Source organism: Ranitomeya variabilis, chromosome 3 (genome assembly GCF_051348905.1).
Source record: "Ranitomeya variabilis isolate aRanVar5 chromosome 3, aRanVar5.hap1, whole genome shotgun sequence".
Taxonomy (NCBI): domain Eukaryota; kingdom Metazoa; phylum Chordata; class Amphibia; order Anura; family Dendrobatidae; genus Ranitomeya; species Ranitomeya variabilis.
Genome location: NC_135234.1, coordinates 387847953 through 387873018, shown reverse-complemented (window position 1 = coordinate 387873018; position 25066 = coordinate 387847953). Strand labels below are relative to the sequence as shown.

Genomic DNA, 25066 nt, shown 5'->3' with positions numbered 1-25066 from the left:
TCAGATGACATGGCTCCCCAAACCATCACTGATTGTGGAAACTTCACACTAGACCTCAAGCAGCTTGGATTTTGTGCATCTCCACTCTTCCTCCAGACTTTAGGACCTTGATTTCCAAATGAAATGCAAAATTTACTTTCATCTGAAAACAACAGCTTGGACCACTTAGCAACAGTCCAGATCTTTTTCTCCTTGTCCCAGGTAAGACGCTTCTGGAGTTGTCTATTGGTCATGAGTGGCTTGACACAAGGAATGCGACACTTGTAGCCCATGTCCTGAATACATCTGTGTGTGGTGGCTCTTGAAGCAGTGACTCAAGCAGCAGTCCACTCCTTGTGAATCACCCCTAAATGTTTTAATGTCCTTTTCTTAACAATGCTTTCAAGGCTGTGGTTATCCCGGTTGCTTGTGCACGTTTTATACCACACTTTTTCCTTCCACTCAACTTTGCATTAATATGATTGGATACAGCACTCCGTGAACAGCCAGCTTCTTTAGCAATGACCTTTTGTGGCTTACCCTCCTTGTGGAGTGTGTCACTGACTGCCTTCTGGACATCTGTCAAGTCAGCAGTCTTCCCCTTAATTGTGGAGCCTACTGAAACAGACTAAAGGACCTTTTTAAGCGCTTACGAAGCCTTTGCAGGTGTTTTTTGTTAATTATTCTAATTTACTGAGATAATGACTTTTGGGTTTTCATTGGCCATAATCATCAACATTAACAGAAATAAACACTTGAAATAGATCACTCTGTAATGACTCTATATAATATACGAGTTTCACTTTTTGTATTGAAGAACTGAAATAAATGAACTTTTTGATGATATTCTAATTTAGTGAGGAACACTCGTAAGTATGCATGTGTGTGTGTATGCATATATATATATATATATATATATATATATATATATATATATATATTTATACATATATTTATATATATATTACTATCGTATTTTAACTCCTTATTGCCATGTTTTTGGAGAAAGAGTGCTGCCATCTTTGAACTCTGAAATGTTAATAATATATGCTGTTTTTAAAAAAAGTTACAAAAGCAGAAAAGTGTGTGCAACAAAATCTTACCTTAACCCCCTGTAGACCCTGAGGACCCTTTGGACCAGCTGGGCAATTTGATGGGCACTAGAAAATAACAGCAGACTGAGCAGTTTAGTCATTAATTTGATAAATGTTACACTGTACAAAACATTTAAACCAGTAAGTGCATTGAAAAAATAGAATATGTAGAATAAATATTAGACAGTATGTCCAATGTCAGGAAAGGGTTAGTATCAGAGTATGTGAGTGTGCAACCTACATTAGATGGAGGTGCATATTTACAGCTACCATAGCAATAGTGGAGCTGGAATTTCAGCAATGGATGCAGTATTTTGGGGGGATTTATTTTCTGATAGTTATGCTATGCGTTTTAGTACTAGCCTGGTGAAAGTAACTGGAACGAATAAGGGAATTTATTTGAATGTTAAATTTGGCCACTTAGGTGTTTTTAATAACAATAGATCTAAAATTATATTTTTGATAAATGATAATGAGGGATGATAACACAGGTCTACAAAAAAAAATTTCTGGTGCCAAAGTTTTTTGAATGGATATAGAATAATTTGAGGGTGCGGAATTAAAAAATCCATTACCGTTGGGGAAGTGGTTCTAGTTTTTGAGATAATTCTTCCATGAAAATAATGCATTTCCCCAATGCAACTTGTGTGTGACAACAAATGCAATATATTTTGGTCTTTTGACTCTTTAACAGTGTCTTAGGTAATGAAATGTCCCATATAATTATTTTGCATTTGAATTTGTAGTCTTACAATGCTATAAAAGCCAGAATTCTCCTGTGATTAATTATTAAATATCTCAGATACTAGAGCCAATCTGGCAAAACCGAAGTCATATTATTAAGCAGCACCACAAACTTAATATAAAACCGTTCAAACATCGTTGGCACCAAAATCACTGTGTACCAGTGTAATATATGTAATCCTTGTGATAGTGTTCTTTAAACATTGAAATTTTTCCTTTTAGGATGAAGCATTATTGTGGCCTTATTTACCTAAAGGCACAGAAGATGTGCTTGTAAGCAGTCCTGGGATCGCTGCTACATGTGGATAAAGTCTCAGAGTAAGGTCACTCTTGAAATGTAAGTCTGGCAATTTTTATTTTTGAATTGTAAAGCTATTCCATATATGGCATGAAAAAGCTGAGTGAGGGCAAAAAGTGACAGCCACATTTCTGTTGAAAAAATGTTGTTTAAGTAGTTGTCACTCCAGCTCATCCCCAAACTCTTTCATTATCAAAGAAAGCAAGTACGATATTGAAATCTGTACTTCATTATAATTAAGAACCATGCCCCTGAAGAAGCAGAGAGTGCGAAACCCTGGGTCAGGAAGGATAATATGCTGTTGTTTTCATGTTTGAATGAAGTGCTATTTTACTGATGTTCCCTGTGAGCACCATGATTACGCTTGGGGAATAAAAGTGGTTTCCTAGTTCACATTGTGTTTCGCTTTTCTCTTTCTATCTCATAGACTAGACCAGTGTTCCCCAACTCCGGTCCTCAAGAGCCACCAACAGGATTTCCTTACTATTGCACAGGTGATTGAATGCTTGCCTGTCCAGGTGATGCAATTATCACCTGTGCAATACTAATGAAATCCTGAAAACATGACCTGTTGGTGGCTCTTGAGGACCGGAGTTGGGGAACACTGGACTAGACCAATGATTCATTTTTATTTTTAAGACGGACTAAGACCATTTCATGTTGGTTTAAAAGAACATCTATCTCAAATTCTGAAATATACTGAACATGTATGGTCTGGTTCACAAGTGTCCTTTATTAAAAGAATATCTTACTGCAGCGCTCAGCTATATTTCATATATTAAGAAGTATGTATAATTACAAAAAGTAACATTTACATAAGACTTTCCTAACAAACACTGCATGGTATGACATTGCCATTTCAGCCAATAAAGTGCTCGGTCTCATTGTCTAATTCTGTCTGGAAGATAAAAGAAACATCTGATCAGCTGCCTTAAGAAACAAAGTGACTTTTGCTTTTTAGCATTTTTCATAAATGTCCCCAATTATTCTCAGTAGAATGCTATTATCTGTCTTTTTGTTTAGCCAACATAAAAGTATTTACTGATTGTCAAGCTGTGAATATTTCCAGACAGCCAATTTCAAGACAGACTACACAACTCCTAATATTGTACTGGGTTTATATTTCCTCTTTGATCACTCGGTTGTCAGCACTCATTTATTTTGCTTCAAAGCAAATTTCCCTGTGCAGCAAGTTCAGAATAAAGAAACCTCAATTATAAAGGAAATATTTGGGGAATCAAATAAAAACAATGGAAGCTCCAGCATAGTAAATGGATCACCCCCCAAGAAGGTCACTCACCAGGAAATCGGCACTGCCTTCCAAGCCTTGGAAGCTCACTGATGGACCCTAAAACATAAAGGAAATCCCATAGTACATTTCATGCACTGAAACTACTGGACTAATCCATAGAGGAATGCTACCGTCTTATTAGCTATTTATGCTCTATACTCGTAAAGTCACATAATTACAGACTCAGCATTTACTGTTCATTCTGCAATTTAGGAACTGCACAGGGACAATGTGTTACACAGATAGTACTGAGGAAAGAAAAAAGAACGCTGATAATAAGTTTCGCATAATGAATGTCAATGCAAATAGCAAAACACAGACTATAGAAAGAAGAATGCACTCTCAGGAATTACAGATCATACCCTAGAGGTAAATGGTGAAAGGTGACAGTTTCATAGAACATCTTGAGAATATATGCGAACAATATGCTAAAATAAGTCTCTATGGAGGTCAGTTATTAATGGGAGATTCAGCTAGAGGAGTTGCACAAGTGACTATTTACATTGTCAGCGCAGTCAGACTAATACGCACTGGGGGACATTTATAAACCAGCAATGAAAGAGAAAAGATTCATAATGAAAATGTAGCAAAATCGTAACAAATATAAAAGTAACAATGTACGTAAATAAGAAAAATGCAGTGCTTAAAGGGGCTGTCCTGATATAGGCAACTATTTACCGATAGCCAACTACTGCAGCCCGGTTATGCTGAAACAAGACCAGTAACAGCATCTACAACACTCAGCAGCTCCGATCAAAACATTTACATATGGCGACAAAAACAGCTGATCACTCAACACAAGAAAAAAAGAATATGCACACAGTGGGATCAACCTGATATGATAAATTTTATTTTATTATAGAATAACACCTCACTACACATAAAGGCAAAGCAGGAAGGAACATACATTTAAAAACATCTAAAAACCAAACAGACCTACCCTCAACCCCCCACATATACAATCAAGGGCCTATAAATGAAAAAATTTTTTGCATGTACAAATACCGTAGAGAGCATAACATACAATTGGACAAATGAGAAACAATACAGGTATATAAATTTAATTTCTAATGCAGCCAATTGGCATAATGCCCCTACACAGACAAATGTATTAATAGAGCCCTAAACAATAGCCCTACCTCCCAGTCCTGTTACAGGCCTGTGGTAAAAACACAATACCATATACCAGGTTAATATCTGGTGTAACCACAGCCTGTCCTAAGTCTAACACCCCAAGTAATACATTACCAAGCTAAAGGTGAAGTATCCTGCCACCAAAGATGATAATGTGTCTAAGTCCAAGAAGTGCCTATGGGGCAGGAACACAATAGGCTGGTAGAGGTATATATACCTAAGTGCGGCTGGGGTAGATGAAAGAGTCCAGGACCGGATCCAAGGCAGCAGAGAGGAGGGGGGGAGGAGGGACAAGGCCCCACGCGTATCGACGCTGCTAGAGCGTCTTCGTCAGGGGACCTTCCCCTGACGAAGACGCTCTAGCAGCGTCGATACGCGTGGGGCCTTGTCCCTCCTCCCCCCCTCCTCTCTGCTGCCTTGGATCCGGTCCTGGACTCTTTCATCTACCCCAGCCGCACTTAGGTATATATACCTCTACCAGCCTATTGTGTTCCTGCCCCATAGGCACTTCTTGGACTTAGACACATTATCATCTTTGGTGGCAGGATACTTCACCTTTAGCTTGGTAATGTATTACTTGGGGTGTTAGACTTAGGACAGGCTGTGGTTACACCAGATATTAACCTGGTATATGGTATTGTGTTTTTACCACAGGCCTGTAACAGGACTGGGAGGTAGGGCTATTGTTTAGGGCTCTATTAATACATTTGTCTGTGTAGGGGCATTATGCCAATTGGCTGCATTAGAAATTAAATTTATATACCTGTATTGTTTCTCATTTGTCCAATTGTATGTTATGCTCTCTACGGTATTTGTACATGCAAAAAATTTTTTCATTTATAGGCCCTTGATTGTATATGTGGGGGGTTGAGGGTAGGTCTGTTTGGTTTTTAGATGTTTTTAAATGTATGTTCCTTCCTGCTTTGCCTTTATGTGTAGTGAGGTGTTATTCTATAATAAAATAAAATTTATCATATCAGGTTGATCCCACTGTGTGCATATTCTTTTTTTCTTGTGTTGAGTGTATACATTATATATGCACGTGGCTGATCCCTGGAGCTTACATATCTTTTATGCGGTGCCCGCCTTTCTTTGCTTTAAAAACAGCTGATCAGTGGGGGTGCCGGGAGTCAGAACCACATTGATCTGTATTCTGTAGATGGGTTATTGTTATGTCCCATGAATGAGACATTTACAGACTGTCCTGTACATTTTACATGCTGTATTGCAGTCTCTCATATTGTTATTGTTGCTATGTGTTCCTGTGTTTTGCATAGCTGAAATCCTTCCTTTCCATGAAGTTTGTCCCTTCTGTCTCTCTGTCTCCCTCTTCTGGGTGTCATGTCACTTCCTTCTTCTTCTCCCTGTGTCTCAGTCTCCATCTTGGCTTCATTAGAGGCACATGTGCTTTCAGCCTGTCTAAAGAAAGTCTTCTTTACCTGCTGCTGTTTGTATGCATTCAACAGGAATTCTTAAAGAAATCAAAGTCTCTTCTGGATTTTTCATAACATGTGTGCCTGCAGCTGAGTTAAGCTATCTGTGACCGTCGCCAATTGTAAGTAAGGTGAAGAGATCCAGCATCTCACAGAGCCATATTTGCAGCCACAGGCCCCGGGGACGGAATGGTTATAAAATACCTATGCCCGGACAACTCATCAAGGGCAGAAGATTTTACCAACTGCATAGTCTTGCTTCTACTCACCTTATGTTGTCTCATTTTATAACTGTCCTTAGTTATCAATTACAAAGCCTAGAACTCATGGCCTCTTTTTTTCCTTTTTTTGTCTTTTAGTATTCTGTGCTATTTTTTGCCTTAAATTCTTCAAAATGGCACAGACTGGTTCATAAATTTTAACAAAACGAAGCAGAAACTTTTTTTCGGATATCCTACTTTTTACTTTATTTTGCACCTTTTTTGCAACTCTTTTAGAGTAAAAAGCCACAAGATGCTTTAAAATGTTGCAGAAAAATAAAATTAGGCAAGTATTGTACTCTATGATACTGAAGTACAGTTGCACAAAAATTTCTGACATTTGAAAAAGTCACAAAAGATACATTAGGCTAAATCATCTTGAAAAGTTAAACTAGGTCCAGAAAGCAGAATAAAAAAAACGGATGAAACCAAGTAGTATTAATTTAAAAAGGTAGTAATGTTAACTTTAAAAAGGCGCCATGTCATTAATGAATCGGCTAAAAAAAGTGTTAGAACCCTTTTTACTGCAGAAAAAAAACAAAGTCAATAACAAATCAGAGCCTGTATGTGTACAGTTATACACTTAATTGCTTATGCAGTGCAATTGTGGAGTGTTAGTGGGATTGAGGAACAGGTACGCAGACTATTAAATATCAAACATTTTAACTTTTTTTATTTGTTATTTAAAAGCTATAACAACGCAAACAAAATATACATACTTGTATTTCATATGGTGTTAATTGTAATGACCCCTAAAAAGTGTTAATATGTTCCTTTTACAACACCGTGAAAAAAATGAAACCATTGATTTGTCTTCCTTTTATGCCCAAATATTTATATTTTTAAAGGAAACACGCCAGCAAGAATTTGTAATGTAAAGTAAAGATATGTCTGTAATGATGCAGTAATACTGATTACATTGATACCTTTGGTGAAGAAATCTGCTTTGTGGTTCTTCTTCAATCGCCATTTGAAGTTTTCTGCTAATTAGATTTCGGTGCACAGGGGCCGGATTGTACCCGGGGTCTACTCCCTGTCTGCAATTCCCTGGCCCGTCTGCCTGCCTCCGGTCTGTGTGATGACCTGCTTCCTCTGTTTGAAATCTCAGCAGTGACCTGTCATCCACAAATCAGAGGCCAGCGAAGGAGCACAGATAAGGAGGTGAAGACCCCGGCTACAGTTCGGCGATCTGACAGGCAGTTCAGGAGGCTTGCCGGCGCCTGCTCTCAGCAGGCACTGACAAGCCACCTCCCTGCAGGACCCGGAAGGATTCCGTGGCCATCTTGGATCTGGGGACCTGCAGGGAGGAGACCGGAGGAACAACGTGACCACATCGTGTTGTTCTGAGGGTCTCAGGGAAGCACACAGGGAGCCCCCTACCTGCGCCATGCTTCCCTATGCCACCAGAACGCTGCGATCTTGTTTGATAGCAGTGTTCCGGGGTTAAAGTGCCGGGAATGGTCCGTGACCACTCCTGGCACATAGTGCCGGATGTCAGCTGTGATAATCAGCTGACACACGGACACGATCGGCCACACTCACTGATCGCGTATGATGTACTATCCCGTCGATGGTCATACGGGCCCGGGTCACCTCGATGGGATAGTATGTCTGATGTCAGAAAGGGGTTAAAGAAGAACCACAAAGCGGATATCTTCACCAACGGTATCAATGTGATCAGTATTACCATATTATAGCGCCATTACAGTCAGGTCTTTACTTGACATGACAAAATGGTACTGACAGGTTCTCTTTCACAATACAAGAATATTTTAATCACAGTTTTCCTTCAGTGTTAAAGGGGTTGTTCAGCACTTTTATATTGATGGCCTATCCTTAGGGCGTAGTCAGATGGCCATATAAATCAGACTGATATCAGAACGCAGTGCATGTATTTCTATGCAGCTCTCACACTTGTGTCGGGAGAGCCACCGGCCAGTCTGTGCACTGTGTTCCAATCTCGGTCTGATTTATAAGGCCACATGACTGTGCCTTTGGGATAGGTTATTAATATCAGTTCCATGGAGGTCCAACACCCAGCTGTTCCTGCTGTTGAAGGCAATCAGATGTGGTCAGTTATAGAAATATACAGCACAGTTCTGTCAACAGTATAGTGGCTGGAGCAGGTACTGCGCATCCATCCCCTATTCAAAATGAATACAGTTGTATCTGCAGAACCCTGCTGCGGCCACTCTATAGTTGAAGGAGCTATGCTGTTGGACTTCCCAACTGATCACCTTCAGTCGCCACCGGCACCAGGATCAGTTGATTGATGGGGGATATCAACTATCTGATATTGATGAACTATCCTACGAATAGGTCATCAACATAAAAATACTTGATAACTCCTTTTAGAATATATCTGTACATACTGGTTTTCCAGGGGGCCCAGGAGGTCCAACAGGTCCAAGCGGTCCTTTAATGCCCTGAAAAAAAAAGAAACAAACTAATATACTTAATGTAAAAAGAAAGAATTTACTTTTACCCCCAGAATATTCCCCATAAATTGACCTAACAGGAAACAACTAAGTAGCGGTCAGAATAGTAATGGAAAAAGCAATATGAGTTAATTTAAAGACTATCACAAAATAAAATAAAAAATGACTGGATGTACTGATAAGCCAATAAAATAAAAATGTAATGTACATATATGCATCAAATAAAAAGCTGTGTGTTTGTGCAATATTCTAACTCTATACTGGACTTCATACCAATATTGGCATTATTGTGTAGTAAGTATGCACTAAATTTTGAGCAACAGCTCTCGCTCCATTTGTTGAGATCCATGGCGAATTTATTCACTGAAAATCGAATATTTTGAAAATATGTGGTAAAGCTGACAAACTCATGAGATTTTTCATAAAAAGAAAATGAAAGCGACTTCTTTGAGGCAGGTCCCTTGTGGAATCCGCTCCAAACTTGACAGCGTCAAGCCAAAAGGCTGCCAAACACAGTTTAGAAAACAAAACACGCTTCAACAACCTCTTTAAAAATGCTTAAAAAAATCTCAGGGATAAAAAGCTTCCAAAAAACAATAAAAGAGCAGCATTTCCTAAGGTTGATTACTCTTGTAAAACTCGTCAGATTTTCCCCTCTCCTCAAATCTCTGTGAATTAAACCATTATTTTAATTAACTCGATTTGATAAAGGTATATTAGACTTGGCTCATTTTCTTAAAGCTACTTTAATATACCTATATGCCAGATGGCATAAAAAAGAAATGTCTACTTAGCTGCACTAAATACAGTACAACAAGCTCACTACTGATCTACAGTTTCTCTCATTGATAAATTCTTGCATCTTACATAAATATGCTAAATTTCCCCCATTTCAAGGATTTGCATATATTTAGCCATGAGAACATTAAAGGTTCTTAAGTTTATAGACAATAAATAAAGATAGTCAGCCAAGAAATGGAAATATACAATAAGCCTTTGTAAATATAAACCTTCTTTCCATTGTTCACAATTTCCCAGTTTTATGAATGCAGCCATCAGTGAAAACAATGGATATTGTTTATTCTTAGGCTGTGTGACAAGTTGGATGATAAAATCTCATAGCTAGCATTCTCATTTGTAACAAAAGTGATTAGATGACTTCAGGGCTTTGTGCAATCCAGTCTAGTTCTTCACATGTACAGTTGAAACCAGAAGTTTACATAAACTATATAAAAAGACACATATTCATGTTTTTCTCAATATCTGACACGAAATCACAATAAACCTTTCCTGTTTTAGGTCAATTAGGATTACCATAATTATTAATATTTGCTAAATGCTAGACTAATGAGATAATGTTTTAAGGCATTTTTATTACTGCAAAGTCAAAAGTTCACATACATTTCAGTAGTATTTGGTACCATTGCCCTTAAACTGAATAACTTGGGTCAAACGTTTGGGATATTCTTCCACAAGCTTCTCATAACAGTTGGTCAGAATTTGGGTCCATTCCTTCTGAAAAAACTGGTGTAACTGATCCAGGTTTGTAGGTCGCCTTGATTACACCTGCCTTGCTCGCACACATAAATTTTCAATAGGATTGAGATCAGGGCTTTGTGATGGCCTCTCCAAAACATTGACTTTGTTATTCTTAAGCCACTTTAGTAACATTTTGGCAGTATGCTTTGGGTCATTGTCCATTTAAAAGACCCATTTCCACCCAAGCTTTAACTTCCTAACTGATGTCTAGTGATGTTGCTTCAGTATTGCCACATCTTGTTTTCTCATGATGCCATCTATTTTATGAAGTGCACCAGTCCCTTTTACAGCAAAACAACTCCACAACATGATGCTGCCACCCCCATTTCACAGTTGGGATGGTGTTCTTAGGCTTCCAAGCTTCTCCCTTTTTCCTCCAAATGTAATGATGGACATTATGCTCAAAAAGTTCAATTTTAGTTTCATCAGACCACAGGACATGTCTCCAAAAATTAAGGTCTTTGTTCCTGTGTGCATTTGTAAACAATCTGGCTTTTTTTATGTTCCTTTTGAATAATGGCTTCTCCCTGGCAGAGTGGCCTTTCAGCCCATGTTGATACAGTAGTTGTTTCACTGTGGATATTGACACAATATTACCAGCTTCTGCCATCATCTTCACAAGGTCTTTTGCTTTTTGTCCTTGGGTTGATATGCACATGTCGGACCAAAGCACATTCATCTCTGGGACACAGAACCCGTCTCCTTCTTGAGCAGTATGATGGCTGAACATTCCCATCTTGTTTGTACTTGCATATAATCATTTGTACAAATGAATGAGGCACCTTCAGATATCTTGAAATTGTACCCAAGGTTGAGCTAAAATTGTTCAAGTCCACAATTCTCTTGCTAGTATCTTGGCTGATTACTTTAGACTTTCCCATGATGCTACACAAAGAAACAGTGTGTTTCAGGTGTGCATTAAAATACATCCACAGGTGTGTCTCTAATTAACTCAGATGTTGCCAGGTTTTCAAACACATGACATCATCATATGGGCTTTCCAGAATTGTTTATAGGCATAGTAATCTTAGTGTATGTAACAAGGTGGCATGGGGTGGTAGTTACGGGCAAGTCTACTGCAGTCAGTCAGTCCACACCCTGACCCCTTACACATAAAATAACAGTTCTGGTTACCTCAGTTCTGCAGCTGTTTTCCATGACAGGACAGCATCCTCTGGATGAACCACACTTAACACTGTATAGGGCCCAACAGTGGCAACTTGTATTTTAATGATGAAGAAGAAGAAATAAACAAGAGACGTATAATTCCTGTTCTGTCCCTAATCACAGCAATGGCTGCAGCAGCAAAGTCCATGACTCTCAGCAAGCTCTCTGGAGCTAAAGTCTCTGGTGGGGCACAAATCCAGTTATTGTGACTAACAGTCTTAGCAGCCATTATTCTCCCCAGCCGGGGGTCCCTTCTGTCCCAGAAGGAGGCTCCTTCTGTCCCAAGTGGGGACACACCTGTGCCCCCAGATGGGGACACACACCCTGCCTCAGGCCGTCCTCTGAACAGGAAGCAGGAGCTTCCTGCTCCCTTAAGGCTGCAAGTCCAGCCCCCTAAATTAACCCCTTCTGTCTCTGCCTCTATCCTGTGCATAATAAACACATCACAACAATTATACATGGCAGACACAGCACATAGATTCAGTACAGACATATTAATACATATTAATGATTACATACAGGGGAGGAGAGAGGGAGCAACCGAGGGTCTCCGCCACCTCCTTACATGTATGTAAACATTTTACTTTGCAGTAACGAAAATGCCTTAAAACATTCTCTCTCTCATTATTCTGGCATTTGGCAAATATTAATAATTATGGAAATCCTAATTGACCTAAAACTGGAAAGGTTTATTCTGATTTCATGTCAGATATTGAGATAAACATGCATATGTGTCTTTTTATATAGTGTATGTAAACTTCTGGTTTCAGCTGTACATGTCTACTGTACATGTACCATCTGTTTTTACACATACCAGAGACATGTATCCACACGTAGCCATTAAATCCTATGGAAATCTTCACATGCCCGTGTTATTTTCACCACCTCCAGGTCATGCAGCGCTGAGTGACTCAGAAAAGCGGTGATATTAGAAATGTTACAGCTCTTCAGAGTCGCTGTGCGTGATCCGAAACATCTGAAAAGTGGTAAAGTTACTGATGTCGGATTCGTTTCGACTACGTCGGACCTACTTGGATTTTAAAAAAAAAGTGGTGAACGAGGGAACGTGTCTTTGTTTTATTTCTCTGTACTTTGTGTATATGTCCTTTTCAGATTACCATTCACCGGACTATGCTGGATTCGCTGGACTATGTTGAACAGGTGTGGAATTCATTTTTTTTAAGTGGTGAACCAGGGAAAGTGTCGGGGAGTGTTTCCTTTTTTTGCTGGGTTAGTAATGGGGGTGTCTCATAGAAATTTCACCATTACTAACACTAGGGCTTGATGTGAGCTGTACTTTTGGACAAGTCACAGCTGACATCAAACCCAAGCCACATTATCCTGATTGGCAATGCACCAGGGCATCGGTAAGAGCCAAGGCAATGCACCAGAATTGGAGCATCTCATGTGATATACCACTTCTGGGGTGGCTGCAGGCTTCTATTTTTAGGCTGGGAAGAGCCCAATAGCCATGGACCTTCCCAGCCTGATCATATCAACTCACAGCTGTCTGCTTTACCTTTGCTTGTTGCAAAAGTGGGGCTGACCCCATGTTAATTTTTTTTCAACTATTTATTTAATTGGTTAATACAAAGCTGTACAATAAACTCCATATGCAAGGCACTGGAGTTTATCTATCTATCTATCTATCTATCTATCTATCTATCTATCTATCTTTCATCTTTGCACATCTTTGACACATAAAAACAAGTTTTTTTTTCTGTTCTACGTTTGGTACACACTTACACATTGATGGCCAACAGAAAACCACACTGTTAATAAAAATATGCATACATTTTTTTAAGCAGACATGTGAAGGGGCCTAAACGAGTGGTTCAAAACTAACATTTATTTTAATCCTAAATATCTGCCTATTTCATGTCATAATCTAAGCCCTTTTCTAATATACTTTAATTAAAAAGTCTCTACCATACCATCACTACACTATCTGCTTTATTTTTTTTTTTTTACCTATTTCCTGTTTGATGACATTTTATGTGAGAACCCCTAGTGCATGCTGCGATTTTCAAACAAGTCTACATCAGCGGGCAGCCTCTGCCCACACCCTGAAATAAAGCATAATCAGTGACATCCTTTTCAGAGGCTGGGCTAGTCTCTGGTCTACTGAGCATGCATCTGTTTTCAATTCAAGCGTATGCTCAGTAGGATCTTGTCACTGTGCAATATGCAGAGTGGCAATGCACTCCCTTGTCAGCTCTGATGAGAAGTGACGAGGTCTCACAAGAGCGCACTGTTAATGCGCATTGTAGTTAGAACAGGGACTAGTTACGCCACTGCAAGTGACATTAAAAAAAAGTCACCAAGTATATCAATTGGTGGTCATATTGTGCCGCCGATTGTTCCATATTAACAGATCTTTAATCATTGGCAAACTTTTATAATAGCCCTCCATTTGTTTAACAGGTTGGCCATCCATATATTTTAATACAAAACATACAACACTATCATAGATGTTTTATAGGTACTGCCCAGGATTGGAAAAACATGAGTGCTTTGGATTAGAAATAAAATACCCCACACAAACTGTTGACATGTGTGGCTATATTTCTGAAAAATAAACATTTTTTCTGTTATCCTGGGCAACTCCTTTACATTTTTTTATTCATTAGAAATACGTGACTTCTGTAAAAAAAATACCTGTAATTGCTATTTCATCTGCATGAACACAATAGCATTTCATCTATGAGAATTTGATCAGAAAGCCGTTTTTCATTTGTAGATAAATTGGTAATCATTAATCTTGCTGCTGAATTTGACAAGTATTGTATCACAAATCTTACCTTTTGTCCTGTTGCTCCAATTTCTCCAGGAAGCCCAACAGGTCCTGGATTACCCTAAAAAAGCCATATTGTCAACCCTTTTACAAATAAGGTTGTAATATTAGTAATAATGAGTTAGGCTACACTTACTGGAAGTCCAGCAACGCCAGGGCCCTAATATGAAAATAGTGAGATAAATAAATAGTTTATATTGTTCCCATAAAAGTACATTTCAGCGATCAAAGAAACATTCATACTCACTGGTTTTCCAGGTGGCCCTGGAAGTCCTGGCTGGCCCTATGTAACACAATTTAAAAAATACTATTAAATGTAAAGAAATTGCATGCGTCTTGTAATTCATGAACTATCTATAACCAATACTGTATATTCTATCTGTCTTCCTTCCACTCTGTTCCTTCAGATGTCCCTGCTATTTCTTCCATCCCTAGTAATAAAGCCTTGTTCACACATCCATGTCCATTCTGCAAAAAAATAGACTGTTTTATGTGTGATGAATGATCTGTTTTTCAACTGCTTGTTAGTTTAAGTCACTGGACATTACACAGATGACGAACACTGACCTCTCAGTGAGGCCTGATTCACAAGTCAGTATTTCACGTGCGAGTGCTGTTTTTTTTAGGGATAGCCCTTGTATATATGGAAAGTACGGGGTTAAGTATAGGACAGATGTATAGCATAGAGAAGGAAAAGTGCATTTGTGGTCACATTAGTTACAGGAAGTAAGTTGCACAGGTTTAGGAACAGTTAAATGGTTGGGAACAGCTCACCCAAGGGAGGGGGCAGGGTTAGATAATAAGGGTTAGCACTTCCTGATTTTAGTCAGACAGATGAGAGTTGGAGATTAGACCTGAGATAGGTAAAGTGTTAGCAGGAATTAAAGGCCAGAGAGATGAAGGGTAGGAGAAAAATGGACGATTTAGCAGTATAAGAACCTCGGCAACTGTTTTCAGCGGTCAGTCCTGTAACATCCAGGGCCTAGGGCCCAAACTAGGTGTCATGTCGGACGCTATTCACACTAGGGCGTCCGACAGACAGCGGTAATTCCACATTTGTCCACTATATGCTCAGTGGCGCCGGCTAGATCTTTATCCAGGCTGCTCAGGGTTAATCTAGCTGGTACTCGGGTTGGAGGCTGGGTCACGCCCACGGCCTTTAAATAGTATTGCTGGACTTTCGGCGTCGCCGATTATAGCTTGTGCTTTGTGCCTTGTGATTCCGGTCTGGAGTGGTGGTCTTGGAGAAGTAATATCGCATCTGGTGGTGTATTATCCTTTGTGATATTTCTCCTTCCTATATTTGTATTTGTTTTGCCCTGTGCACGTTATAGTGTTTTCCTGTGTGTCTGCGGCGTGGTGTGTTTTTAGTTTCCCATGTCTGTGCTTTCTGTGGGGGTTGGTGTGAGGTCTGTTCACTGGGCGGCAGGTGGTGGTTTCAGCATATGGCTGAAACAGGAGTCAGGGCCAGGCCTGGTGGCCCAGACAAGCACACCATTAGTGTAAATTCTGGGAGAGGGACAGACAGGATTCTCCCTAGTCTGAGGGATAACGCAGGGGCCCGGGTAACCAGCTTTAGCTTACCTAGTCTCCCCGTGACATTATAATCGGCCCCAAAATTTTGTATTCCATGGATCCCATGACTTCCATAACCCGCCAGTTGGAGGTGCTGTCCTTACAGGTCACCGAGTTGAAGGGGGCGGTTCAGCAACAGGGTCTGGTAGTATCTAATGTGCAAGCTGAAACTGCAGATAGAGTTGCAGAGCCAAAGATCCCTTTACCTGAGAGGTTTGCTGGAGAAAGCAGTAAATTTGTTATTTTTCGTGAAGCTTGCAAATTATATTTTCGTATGCGCCCGATCTCAGGTAATGAGGCTCAGCGTGTGGGTCTGGTGTTGTCATTACTGAAAGGGGACCCCCAAGCATGGGTATTTTCTTTACCATCTGATTCAGCAGCATTTAACCTAGTGGAGAGTTTTTTTCTGCTCTTGGGCTCATTTATGATGATCCTGACAGAATGGCTCAAGCAGAATCTAAAATTCGGGCTCTCCTCCAGGGGGAGAGAATTGCAGAGGATTACTGTTCTGAATTTCGCCGCTGGGCGGTGGACACACAATGGAATGACCCTGCGCTGCGGAGTCAGTTTGTTCATGGGGTTTCGAGAAGGGTTAAACAAGCCCTTCTGATGTATGAGACTCCTGCTTCTCTAGAGTCTGCTATGAGTCTTGTTGTCCGCATTGATCGCCGTTTGCGTCAGGGGGCACAAGAGATGCCGTCTATGGGGGAGGGCGTAGGTGCACATGAGGTTGCTGCAGGTGAGCCCACGGAGCCTATGCAAATCGCAGGGGTGTCACATCATCGAGCCCCCTCTCTCAGGAAGCAGGGAGTCTGTTTTTGCTGTGGTAAAAATGGGCATTATGTAAATACTTGTCCTCTGTTGTCTAAGAAAAATGCAACGGCGGAAAACTACTAAGCTCAGAGGGTGTGGAAGAGGCCAATCTGAGCTTATGCATATCTTCCATGGTGGTCTCTCAATGTATGCTCCCTGCCAGAGTTATGGTCGCTGGGAGAGAGCTGCCAATCACTATTTTTGTGGATAGTGGTTCTGCCACCAATCTCATTCATGAGGAGTTTGGCGCACAGCCGGGTTCGGGATCGAAAAACTGCCTCATCCTATCCGGGTGGTCACCATCAATGCCACTCCTGTCCCACAGGGGGAGATTACTGAGTTTGTGGCTGAGGTGAAACTCCATATTGGGGTCCTACATTTTGAGCAGGTTACATGTAGGGTGCTCAGTAATCTTCCTGCACAAATGGTTCTGGGTTTTCCATGGTTATCTATGCACAACCCGGTGATTGACTGGAAAACTCAGGACATAATCCAGTGGAGTGGATTCTGCCAGGAGAATTGTCTGGCCACAAGTGTGTCCGCTGTGACTCTTAACATCAATGAGTCACTGCTGGATTTTGCGGATGTGTTCTCTGAGAAGGGTTGCTCAGAGTTGCCTCCACATCGACCCTATGACTGTACTATTAGGTTAAAACCAGGGGCCAAATTGCCGAAAGCAAGGATGTTTAACATTTCTGGTCCTGAGAGGCAAGCTTTAAAAGACTACATTGCTGAGAGTCTGAGCAAAGGGCACATCAGGCCTTCGTCCTAGCCTGTTGCAGCGGGGTTCTTCTTCATTAAGAAGAAAGATGGCGGGTTACGCCCGTGTCTGGATTTCAGGGAGTTAAACCAGATTACGGTTCGTGATCCATACCCTATGCCGCTGATACCTGATTTGTTCAACCAGGTGGCTGGTGCTAAGTGGTTCTCCAAGCTTGACCTCAGGGGGGCGTACAACCTCATAAGCATCCATCAAGGGGATGAGTGGAAGACGGCTTTTAATACTCCTGAGGGTCATTTTGAAAATTTGGTGATGCCATTTGGATTGACAAACGCGCCTGCTGCATTTCAACATTTCATAAATGATGTGTTCTCGCATGTCCTGGGGAAGTTCATTATTGTATATCTAGATGACATTCTCATCTATTCATGCGACCGTGATACTCATTTAGAGCATTTTAGGCACGTGTTACAGCTACTCAGAGAAAATAAGCTCTATGCAGAACTTGAGAAATGTGTATTTTCGGTTCAGGAGTTACCTTTCTTGGGTTATATTGAGTCTGCTTCAGGGTTTAAAATGGACGTCGCTAAGGTGCAAGCGGTGCTGCGTTGGGAACGGCCTGATAACCTAAAAGCGATCCAGCGGTTCCTTGGGTTTTCTAATTATTATAGAAAGTTTATCAAAAATTTTTCTATCATTGCTAAACCGCTCACTGACATGACGAAAAAAGGTACCAATTTCTCCGCCTGGTCTAAGGCTGCTGTGTTGTGGATTCTGTTTGTGGGCTCCCTCTGGTGGTTACTGCTGGTACTGGGTGACTTTGGTGGGTTGCGGCCTTTGGTTTCCACCTGTCCATCAGAGGCTGGGTGTTTCCTATTTTACCTGGCCTTTCTGTCATTTCCTTGCCGGCTATCAATGTATTCAGATGTGCTCTGTTTTGTTCCTGCCTACCTGCTCCCAGATCTTTCAGGATAAGCTAAGTGCTGATTTTCAGTTGTTTGGTTTTTTTTTGTCCAGCTTGCTTATTATGTCTCTATGCTAGCTGGTAGCTCTAGTGGACTGAGGTTCTCCCCATGTACCATGAGTTGGCACATGGGTTCTTGTAATCTCAGGATGGTTTTTTGATTAGGGTTTTTTGCTGACCGCTCAGACCCCTTTTGTATCGTTCTGCTTTCTAGTTTACAGCGGGCCTCTATTTGCTAAACCTATATATATCATCTCTATGTGTGTGCTTCCTCTCATTTCACCGTCAATACATGTGGGGGGCAACTATACCTTTTGGGGTTCGTTCCTCTGGAGGCAAGTGAGGTCTTTATTTTCTCTGCAGTACTAGTTAGCTCTTAGGCTGGTGCGTGGCGTCTAGAACCAACGTAGGCACGCTCCCTGGCTATCTCTAGTTGCGTTTGTCAGGCGTAGGGCAGCGGTCAGCCCAGGTTCCATCACCCTAGAGCTCGTCCGTTATATATTTGTACCTTGCTTGTCCTGTGCTATCCCTAGCCATTGGGATTCATGACACTGCTGTGCGCACATTCGATTTCCTGAAGAACAGTTTTGCTTCGACTCCCATTCTGGTGCAACCGGACGTATCAAAACCATTTACCGTGGAAGTCGATGCATCTGAGGTCGGAGTGGGGGCTGTGCTGTCACAAGGCTCATCCTTGGGCGCGTTGCGTCCATGCGCTTACTTTTCCAAGAAGCTGTCGCCCGCCGAACGTAACTACGATATCAGCAACAGGGAGTTGTTGGCTATCAAGTTGGCATTTGAGGAATGGCGACACTTCTTGGAGGGGTCGGTCCACCAGGTTACAGTTATCACCGATCATAAAAATCTGCTTTATTTAGAGTCAGCCAAGTGTCTGTCCCCCAGGCAGGCTCGCTGGGAATTGTTTTTCAACTTTTTTGTTACTTACCGACCGGGGTCTAAGAACACTAAGGCGGATGCTTTGTCCAAGTGTTTTCCGGGGGGAGAACCTCGGGAAGATCCGGTACCCATCCTCCAGGCTGAGATTGCCGAGGCTTAGGAGGAGGTACCACCAGAGCTTCCCATTAACAAATCATTTGTACCGCTCCATCTTCGCTTAAAGGTGCTGGGTGAGCATCATGATGCTGTCCTGGCTGGCCACCCAGGGGTTAGGGGTACCTTGGAGTTGGTGTCGCGTCGGTTCTGGTGGCCCAAAATCCGACAGGACGTGGTCTCGTATGTGTCAGCATGCACCATGTGCGCTAGGGCTAAGACGCCCCGCTCCCGTCCTGCTGGCATACTACATCCTCTCAGGGTACCCAGTAGGCCATGGACAGAGATCTCTATGGATTTTATTACAGACTTGCCCTCCTCTGCTGGGAACACGGTCATCCTGGTGGTGGTTGATCGGTTCTCAAAGATGTCGCACTTTGTGTCCCTGCCGTCGTTGCCTAACGCGAAGACTCTGGCTCAGGTATTTGTTCAGGAGGTGGTCAGACTTCACGGGGTCCCGTCTGACATCGTGTCTGATGGGGGTACTCAGTTTGTGGCAAAATTTTGGAAACCATTTTGCTCACGGCTGGGGATAAAGTTGTCGCATTCTTCGGCGTTTCATCCTCAGTCAAATGGTCAGACCGAGCGTATGAACCAGAATTTGGAGCAGTATTTACGCTGCTTTGTTTCTGACAATCAGGAGGAGTGGTTGTCGTTCCTTCCTTTGGCGGAGATTGCCATAAATAATCACCATCAGGAATCGTCTGGGGAGTCCCCGCTCTTTTGTGTTTACGGGCACCATCCTCAATTTTGTACTCTGTGTCAGGGGGGCTCTGCTGGCATACCGGAGGAGGACCAGCTAGGAGCACAACTGTCATCTGTCTGGAGGAGAGTGAAACAGCGCTTGTTGAGCGTGGGTGCTAGGTACAAACGTGTGGCTGACAGTAGACGTGTGCCAGGTCCGGACCTGGGTGTGGGTGACTGGGTGTGGTTGTCCACAAAAAACATAAGACTCAAAATACCATCCCTGAAATTAGGTCCAAGGTTTATTGGTCCATTTAGGGTTGCCGCCATCATTAACCCGGTAGCCTACCGATTGGAGCTCCCTACCTTATATAAGATACACAATGTGTTCCACAGATCTTTATTAAAAAAGGTGGTGGGTTCCGTGGACGCGGTGCCTATGCCACCTCCGGTCTTGGTGGATGGCAGTTTGGAATTTGAAGTCTCCAAGGTGGTTGACTCTCGAGTAGTGCGCCGCACTTTACAGTACCTGGTACACTGGCGGGGTTATGGGCCGGAGGAGAGGTCTTGGGTACCAGCCTCGGACATACATGCGGACCGGCTGGTCAGTATGTTTCACCGCCACCATCCAGACAAGCCGGGTCCTATAAGTCGTGAGGGCCCTGGGGTCCCTCTTAGAAGGCGGGGTACTGTCATGTCGGACGCTATTCACACTAGGGCGTCCGACAGACAGCGGTAATTCCACATTTGTCCACTATACACTCAGTGGCGCCGGCTAGATCTTTATCCAGGCTGCTCAGGGTTAATCTAGCTGGTACTCGGGTTGGAGGCTGGGTCACGCCCACGGCCTTTAAATAGTATTGCTGGACTTTGGGCGTCGCCGATTATAGCTTGTGCTTTGTGCCTTGTGATTCCGGTCTGGAGTGGTGGTCTTGGAGAAGTAATATCGCATTTGGTGGTGTATTATCCTTTGTGATATTTCTCCTTCCTATATTTGTATTTGTTTTGCCCTGTGCACGTTATAGTGTTTTCCTGTGTGTCTGCGGCGTGGTGCGTTTTTAGTTTCCCCTGTCTGTGCTTTCTGTGGGGGTTGGTGTGAGGTCTGTTCACTGGGTGGCGGGTGGTGGTTTCAGCATAGGGCTGAAACAGGAGTCAGGGCCAGGCCTGGTGGCCCAGACAAGCACACCATTAGTGTAAATTCTGGGAGAGGGACAGACAGGATTCTCCCTAGTCTGAGGGATAACGCAGGGGCCCGGGTAACCAGCCTTAGCTTACCTAGTCTCCCCGTGACACTAGGCACTGGGAAGCATGCATTGTTCCCTTCCAACAAGAGGAAGCCGGGCGTGAAAACGTAAGAGGGAGAAGAGACGGGACTCATGGAAACTGTGAAGCTGGATGGAGTATCTCAGGGGCGGAGGGAGCCTTTAAGCGAAGGGATAGCTCAGGCAGAACTTACAGAGAACGTGGAAACATACTGTGCGTATCATCAATTGAACTTGAGATACTAAGTAAAGTTAAACTGTTTGTTATGAAGCAAGTGACTCCTGATTTGTGTGCAGATGTTCCTGGATCCGGAAGTGTGGAGACAGAGGTGGATTGCAGCTGAAACATGAGTGTTCTGCACCACACGCACAACACATGGGAATTGGGATACTGTTTATTTGTAGGGTGCCAGAGTGTGGGAACACAGCAGCCCCTAGCCCATGACTACTGCCCTGTGCACCTTACAGATAGGTGGAGAAGCTTTCAAAAACTGATGAAATTCTGACCAAACTCCGATAAAAATCTTATGATACACTGATTAAAATCACTGATGAAACGGTGTCCGTTTTTCTCTTACGAAAAAAAAACCTGACATCTGAATGAGAACTAATGTAGTGATTTTAATGGATTCAGAGCAAGAAGTGAGAATATTCACAGTGTTTTTGATGCATTTTTTCCTGCATTAAAAACGCAGACTACAGCCAGAAACCTGCAGAGTTGATTAATTTAGTTTTTCTTTTATGCTGTTTTCAGCACTAAGTTATTTTGACCTCAACTAGGGAAAAAGTGTAGTAATAACCCTGAGGGTATGTGCACACATTTTTTTAGCGGTTTTTTTCCGCGTATTTTTGCGATAAAAATGCTATAAAAACGCATTCAAAATGCATACATACATACATATGCATCCTATCATTTAGAATACATTCTGCTATTTTCGTGCACATGATGCGTTTTTTTAAGCGAAAAAAAACATATCGCGGTAAAAAAGCAGCATGTTCATGAATTTTGCGGATTTTTCGCGTTTTTCCAGCTAGTTAATGCATTGGGAAAAAACGACTTGTGCGAGTTTCTCGCATTGCACCCGCAAGTGTGACTGCAGCCTAATGGTGATGAGTGCTAGTGATCATTACTCAGGTTTGCCCAGTGTTCTCGGGTATGCCCCAAGTATCACAGGTCTAACAGCCATGAAGCATGTGGGCATGGGGTTGTGAACATGTCACTTGAGGACCCGCGATACTCGGTGCATATCCGAGCAGCACCCTAGATAAAGTCAAGTAACGAGCACTTGCGCTCATCACTAGTTAGTAATAAACAGATGTTTAACATGAATCAATGGTCTTCTTTTACTGTGGTGTACATTGCATGGAAGGACCTTTCTACTTTTGATTTTTTTCTGCACTGGTGCTGCAATGTAATGGAAGGAGATACCTCTGCCTGGAGCCCAAGCAGCAAAGCAGCCTATGCTCTTACTGTTGGATGTGCCAAATTACCAATCATGCAGGGTTATTTTTCCATTATTTTTCTTCATTTTGATGTAACAAAGAGGAGCCCAGTTTAAGAAGGCTGCCAATGGATGCACTGTAGATAAAGTCAGGAGTGTGCATTTGTACAAGTTAAAAAATAGCCCTCAATAAAGGCTATGAAAACACAAAGTTCATCAGTTACTTACCTTTGCTCCATAACGACCTGGTGGACCAGGATCTCCCTTAGCGCCAATTAGTCCCTGCAAGAAAAGTGAATTTGTTGTCATGACAAACTATAGTATAATGGACCAGGCTGTATGTAATGAGGTCCATGGTGGATTGTTCTTGGTGTAATTAGAAAGCTTACTCATGTCTATTATTTATTTATAATGCTTAGTATCAACAAATTTCGCAGTGCTTCACAGACATCATCACTGTACCCATTGGGACTCACAATCTAAATTCCCTATCATTATGTCTTGAAAGTGTGAGAGACCCACGCAAAGAGCATACAATCTTTTTGCTGATGTTGTCCTTGGTCAGACTTGAACCCAGAACCTCAGCGCTGGTAAACAATGAGCCACCATGCTACTATATTTTGACCCTAGATTTTCACTTTGGACTGTACATTAATTGTATTTCCACTGTTTTCTGATAATAAAAACACAACATTTAAAAAAAACACTTATTTGCCGTTTACTCAGCGGAAGCAGAAACATAAGTGATGGAGTATAGTTCTTGGTAAAGGTTGAACTTTTTACCTAACGTGCCATTAAATGGTGGCTCAGTAAGCAGCACTACAGCATTGCAGCTCTGGGGTCCTGGGCTCAAGTCTCACCAAGGACAATATCTGCAAGGAGTTTGGTGGGTTTCCTCTAGATACTTTGGTTTCCTATCACACTACAAAGACATACTACTAGGTAATTTATATTGTGAGCACCAATGGGGACAGTGATGTCTGTAAAGCACTGTGGAATTAAAGACAAATATAAGTGAGTAAAATAAATATATTTGTTATATTCATTATTCAAGGGTGAATTGCCCCAAGACAATCATTATGTGACAAGATCCAACCAAGTGACTACAGAATATATTGTTAGAAAAGAAGGAATAAAATAATTTTCTTTAAAGTGATTGTCCAATGACACGAAAACTTTTCTTTGGTTTTCAAATGTAAATTAAATTAACCTACCAATGTATGTTAATACTTTTAGATATCTTGACAAACTAGTTGTGTGAGCGCCACTTTCACTCTAAAACAGGAAGAGAGCTTGCTCTACCTCTCTTTGTTGATGATATGCTTAAGGGGTTGGCCATCCAGCTCAGTTCATTAACTAAGCCAGCCTCCTTTTCCATCATGGCTGATTTAGTGCTGTCTGTCTGGCACAATTCATTAGCCAGCCCCCTTTAAGCAAATCTCCAACAAACAGGAAGTAGAAAGTATATACATACGTTAACAATTAACAGTATACATAAGGTTCAGCTTTACCAAAGCCGTCCATCAGACAATGGCTAAATACAATTTTTAACAGACCAAATAGCAAAACTTAATACTTTGAAAAGTCCAAAAATGTGGACGCAACTTGGGAGTTTCAGCAAAATTTTGTGACTTTTGGTGTTTTCAAGCCAGTTTTCTCCCAGCTCAGCTCAAATGGCTGGAGATGGGATGGAGCTGGGGCAGAGCTTGAGAAGGGCAGGTGCACCACGGGGGCAAGTGGCCACAGCTTGTTTAATTCATGGTGAGCTGTGGTGCTCTGCTCCTTATGCCAGAAATCTCACACCCGTCCCTAACGAAGCTGCACACTTGTCAGACACTCCTTATTCATGAGGAGGCGTGCACCTCTTCTTGAATCAGTAGCATATGACTCCAGCACGCCGGCGTGAACAATGCCAGTCTTGATGAATCGAGTCTTTTGTATCTACTTATTATTACTTTTGATGGAAATGTACCTAAACCGGCTTTAGGCCAAGTCACTTTTTGTCACTTTGGCAAGTATAATGATCCCATTTTTTAAAAATGCCCCAAGTTCTTAATGGCGTTTTCCAGGCCTATGAGAAATTAAAAAACTTTATCATTTACTTACTTCCTGAGCTGTCACATGTGGTGATGTGACCTACTGCTCCACACTATCTGCCACAGAAATTGCTCGGCAGCTGCTCTCCAGTTATCACTGAGCAGTGATATCAAAGAGTACGTGTCCTGTGGTCCTCAGGAAGTTTACAGTGACGATGGATGTGTAGGAAGAAAGAAGAGCAAAAAAGCAGACAGCAAATAATCTTATTAACTTGAGATGGAAAGGTGCTGGGCATTTTAGAGTGCTAGATTATATTATTACTCATGAATACATTATAGTACTCATGA

The 25066-nt window shown here is 41.8% G+C and overlaps 1 protein-coding gene across 1 annotated transcript in view; it reads right to left on the bottom strand.

The window, feature by feature from the left end:
- The window catches only part of COL9A2 (collagen type IX alpha 2 chain), an 89427-nt gene that overhangs the window by 37623 nt on the left and 26738 nt on the right, over nucleotides 1-25066 (bottom strand). The window contains exons 5-11 of the mRNA XM_077296069.1: nucleotides 22911-22964; nucleotides 14419-14454; nucleotides 14308-14331; nucleotides 14179-14232; nucleotides 8606-8659; nucleotides 3416-3463; nucleotides 1083-1139 (exon numbers count right to left, since the gene is read on the bottom strand). Of these exons, the coding sequence (XP_077152184.1) occupies nucleotides 1083-1139; nucleotides 3416-3463; nucleotides 8606-8659; nucleotides 14179-14232; nucleotides 14308-14331; nucleotides 14419-14454; nucleotides 22911-22964 (327 nt within the window). The remainder of the gene's footprint in view (nucleotides 1-1082; nucleotides 1140-3415; nucleotides 3464-8605; nucleotides 8660-14178; nucleotides 14233-14307; nucleotides 14332-14418; nucleotides 14455-22910; nucleotides 22965-25066) is intronic.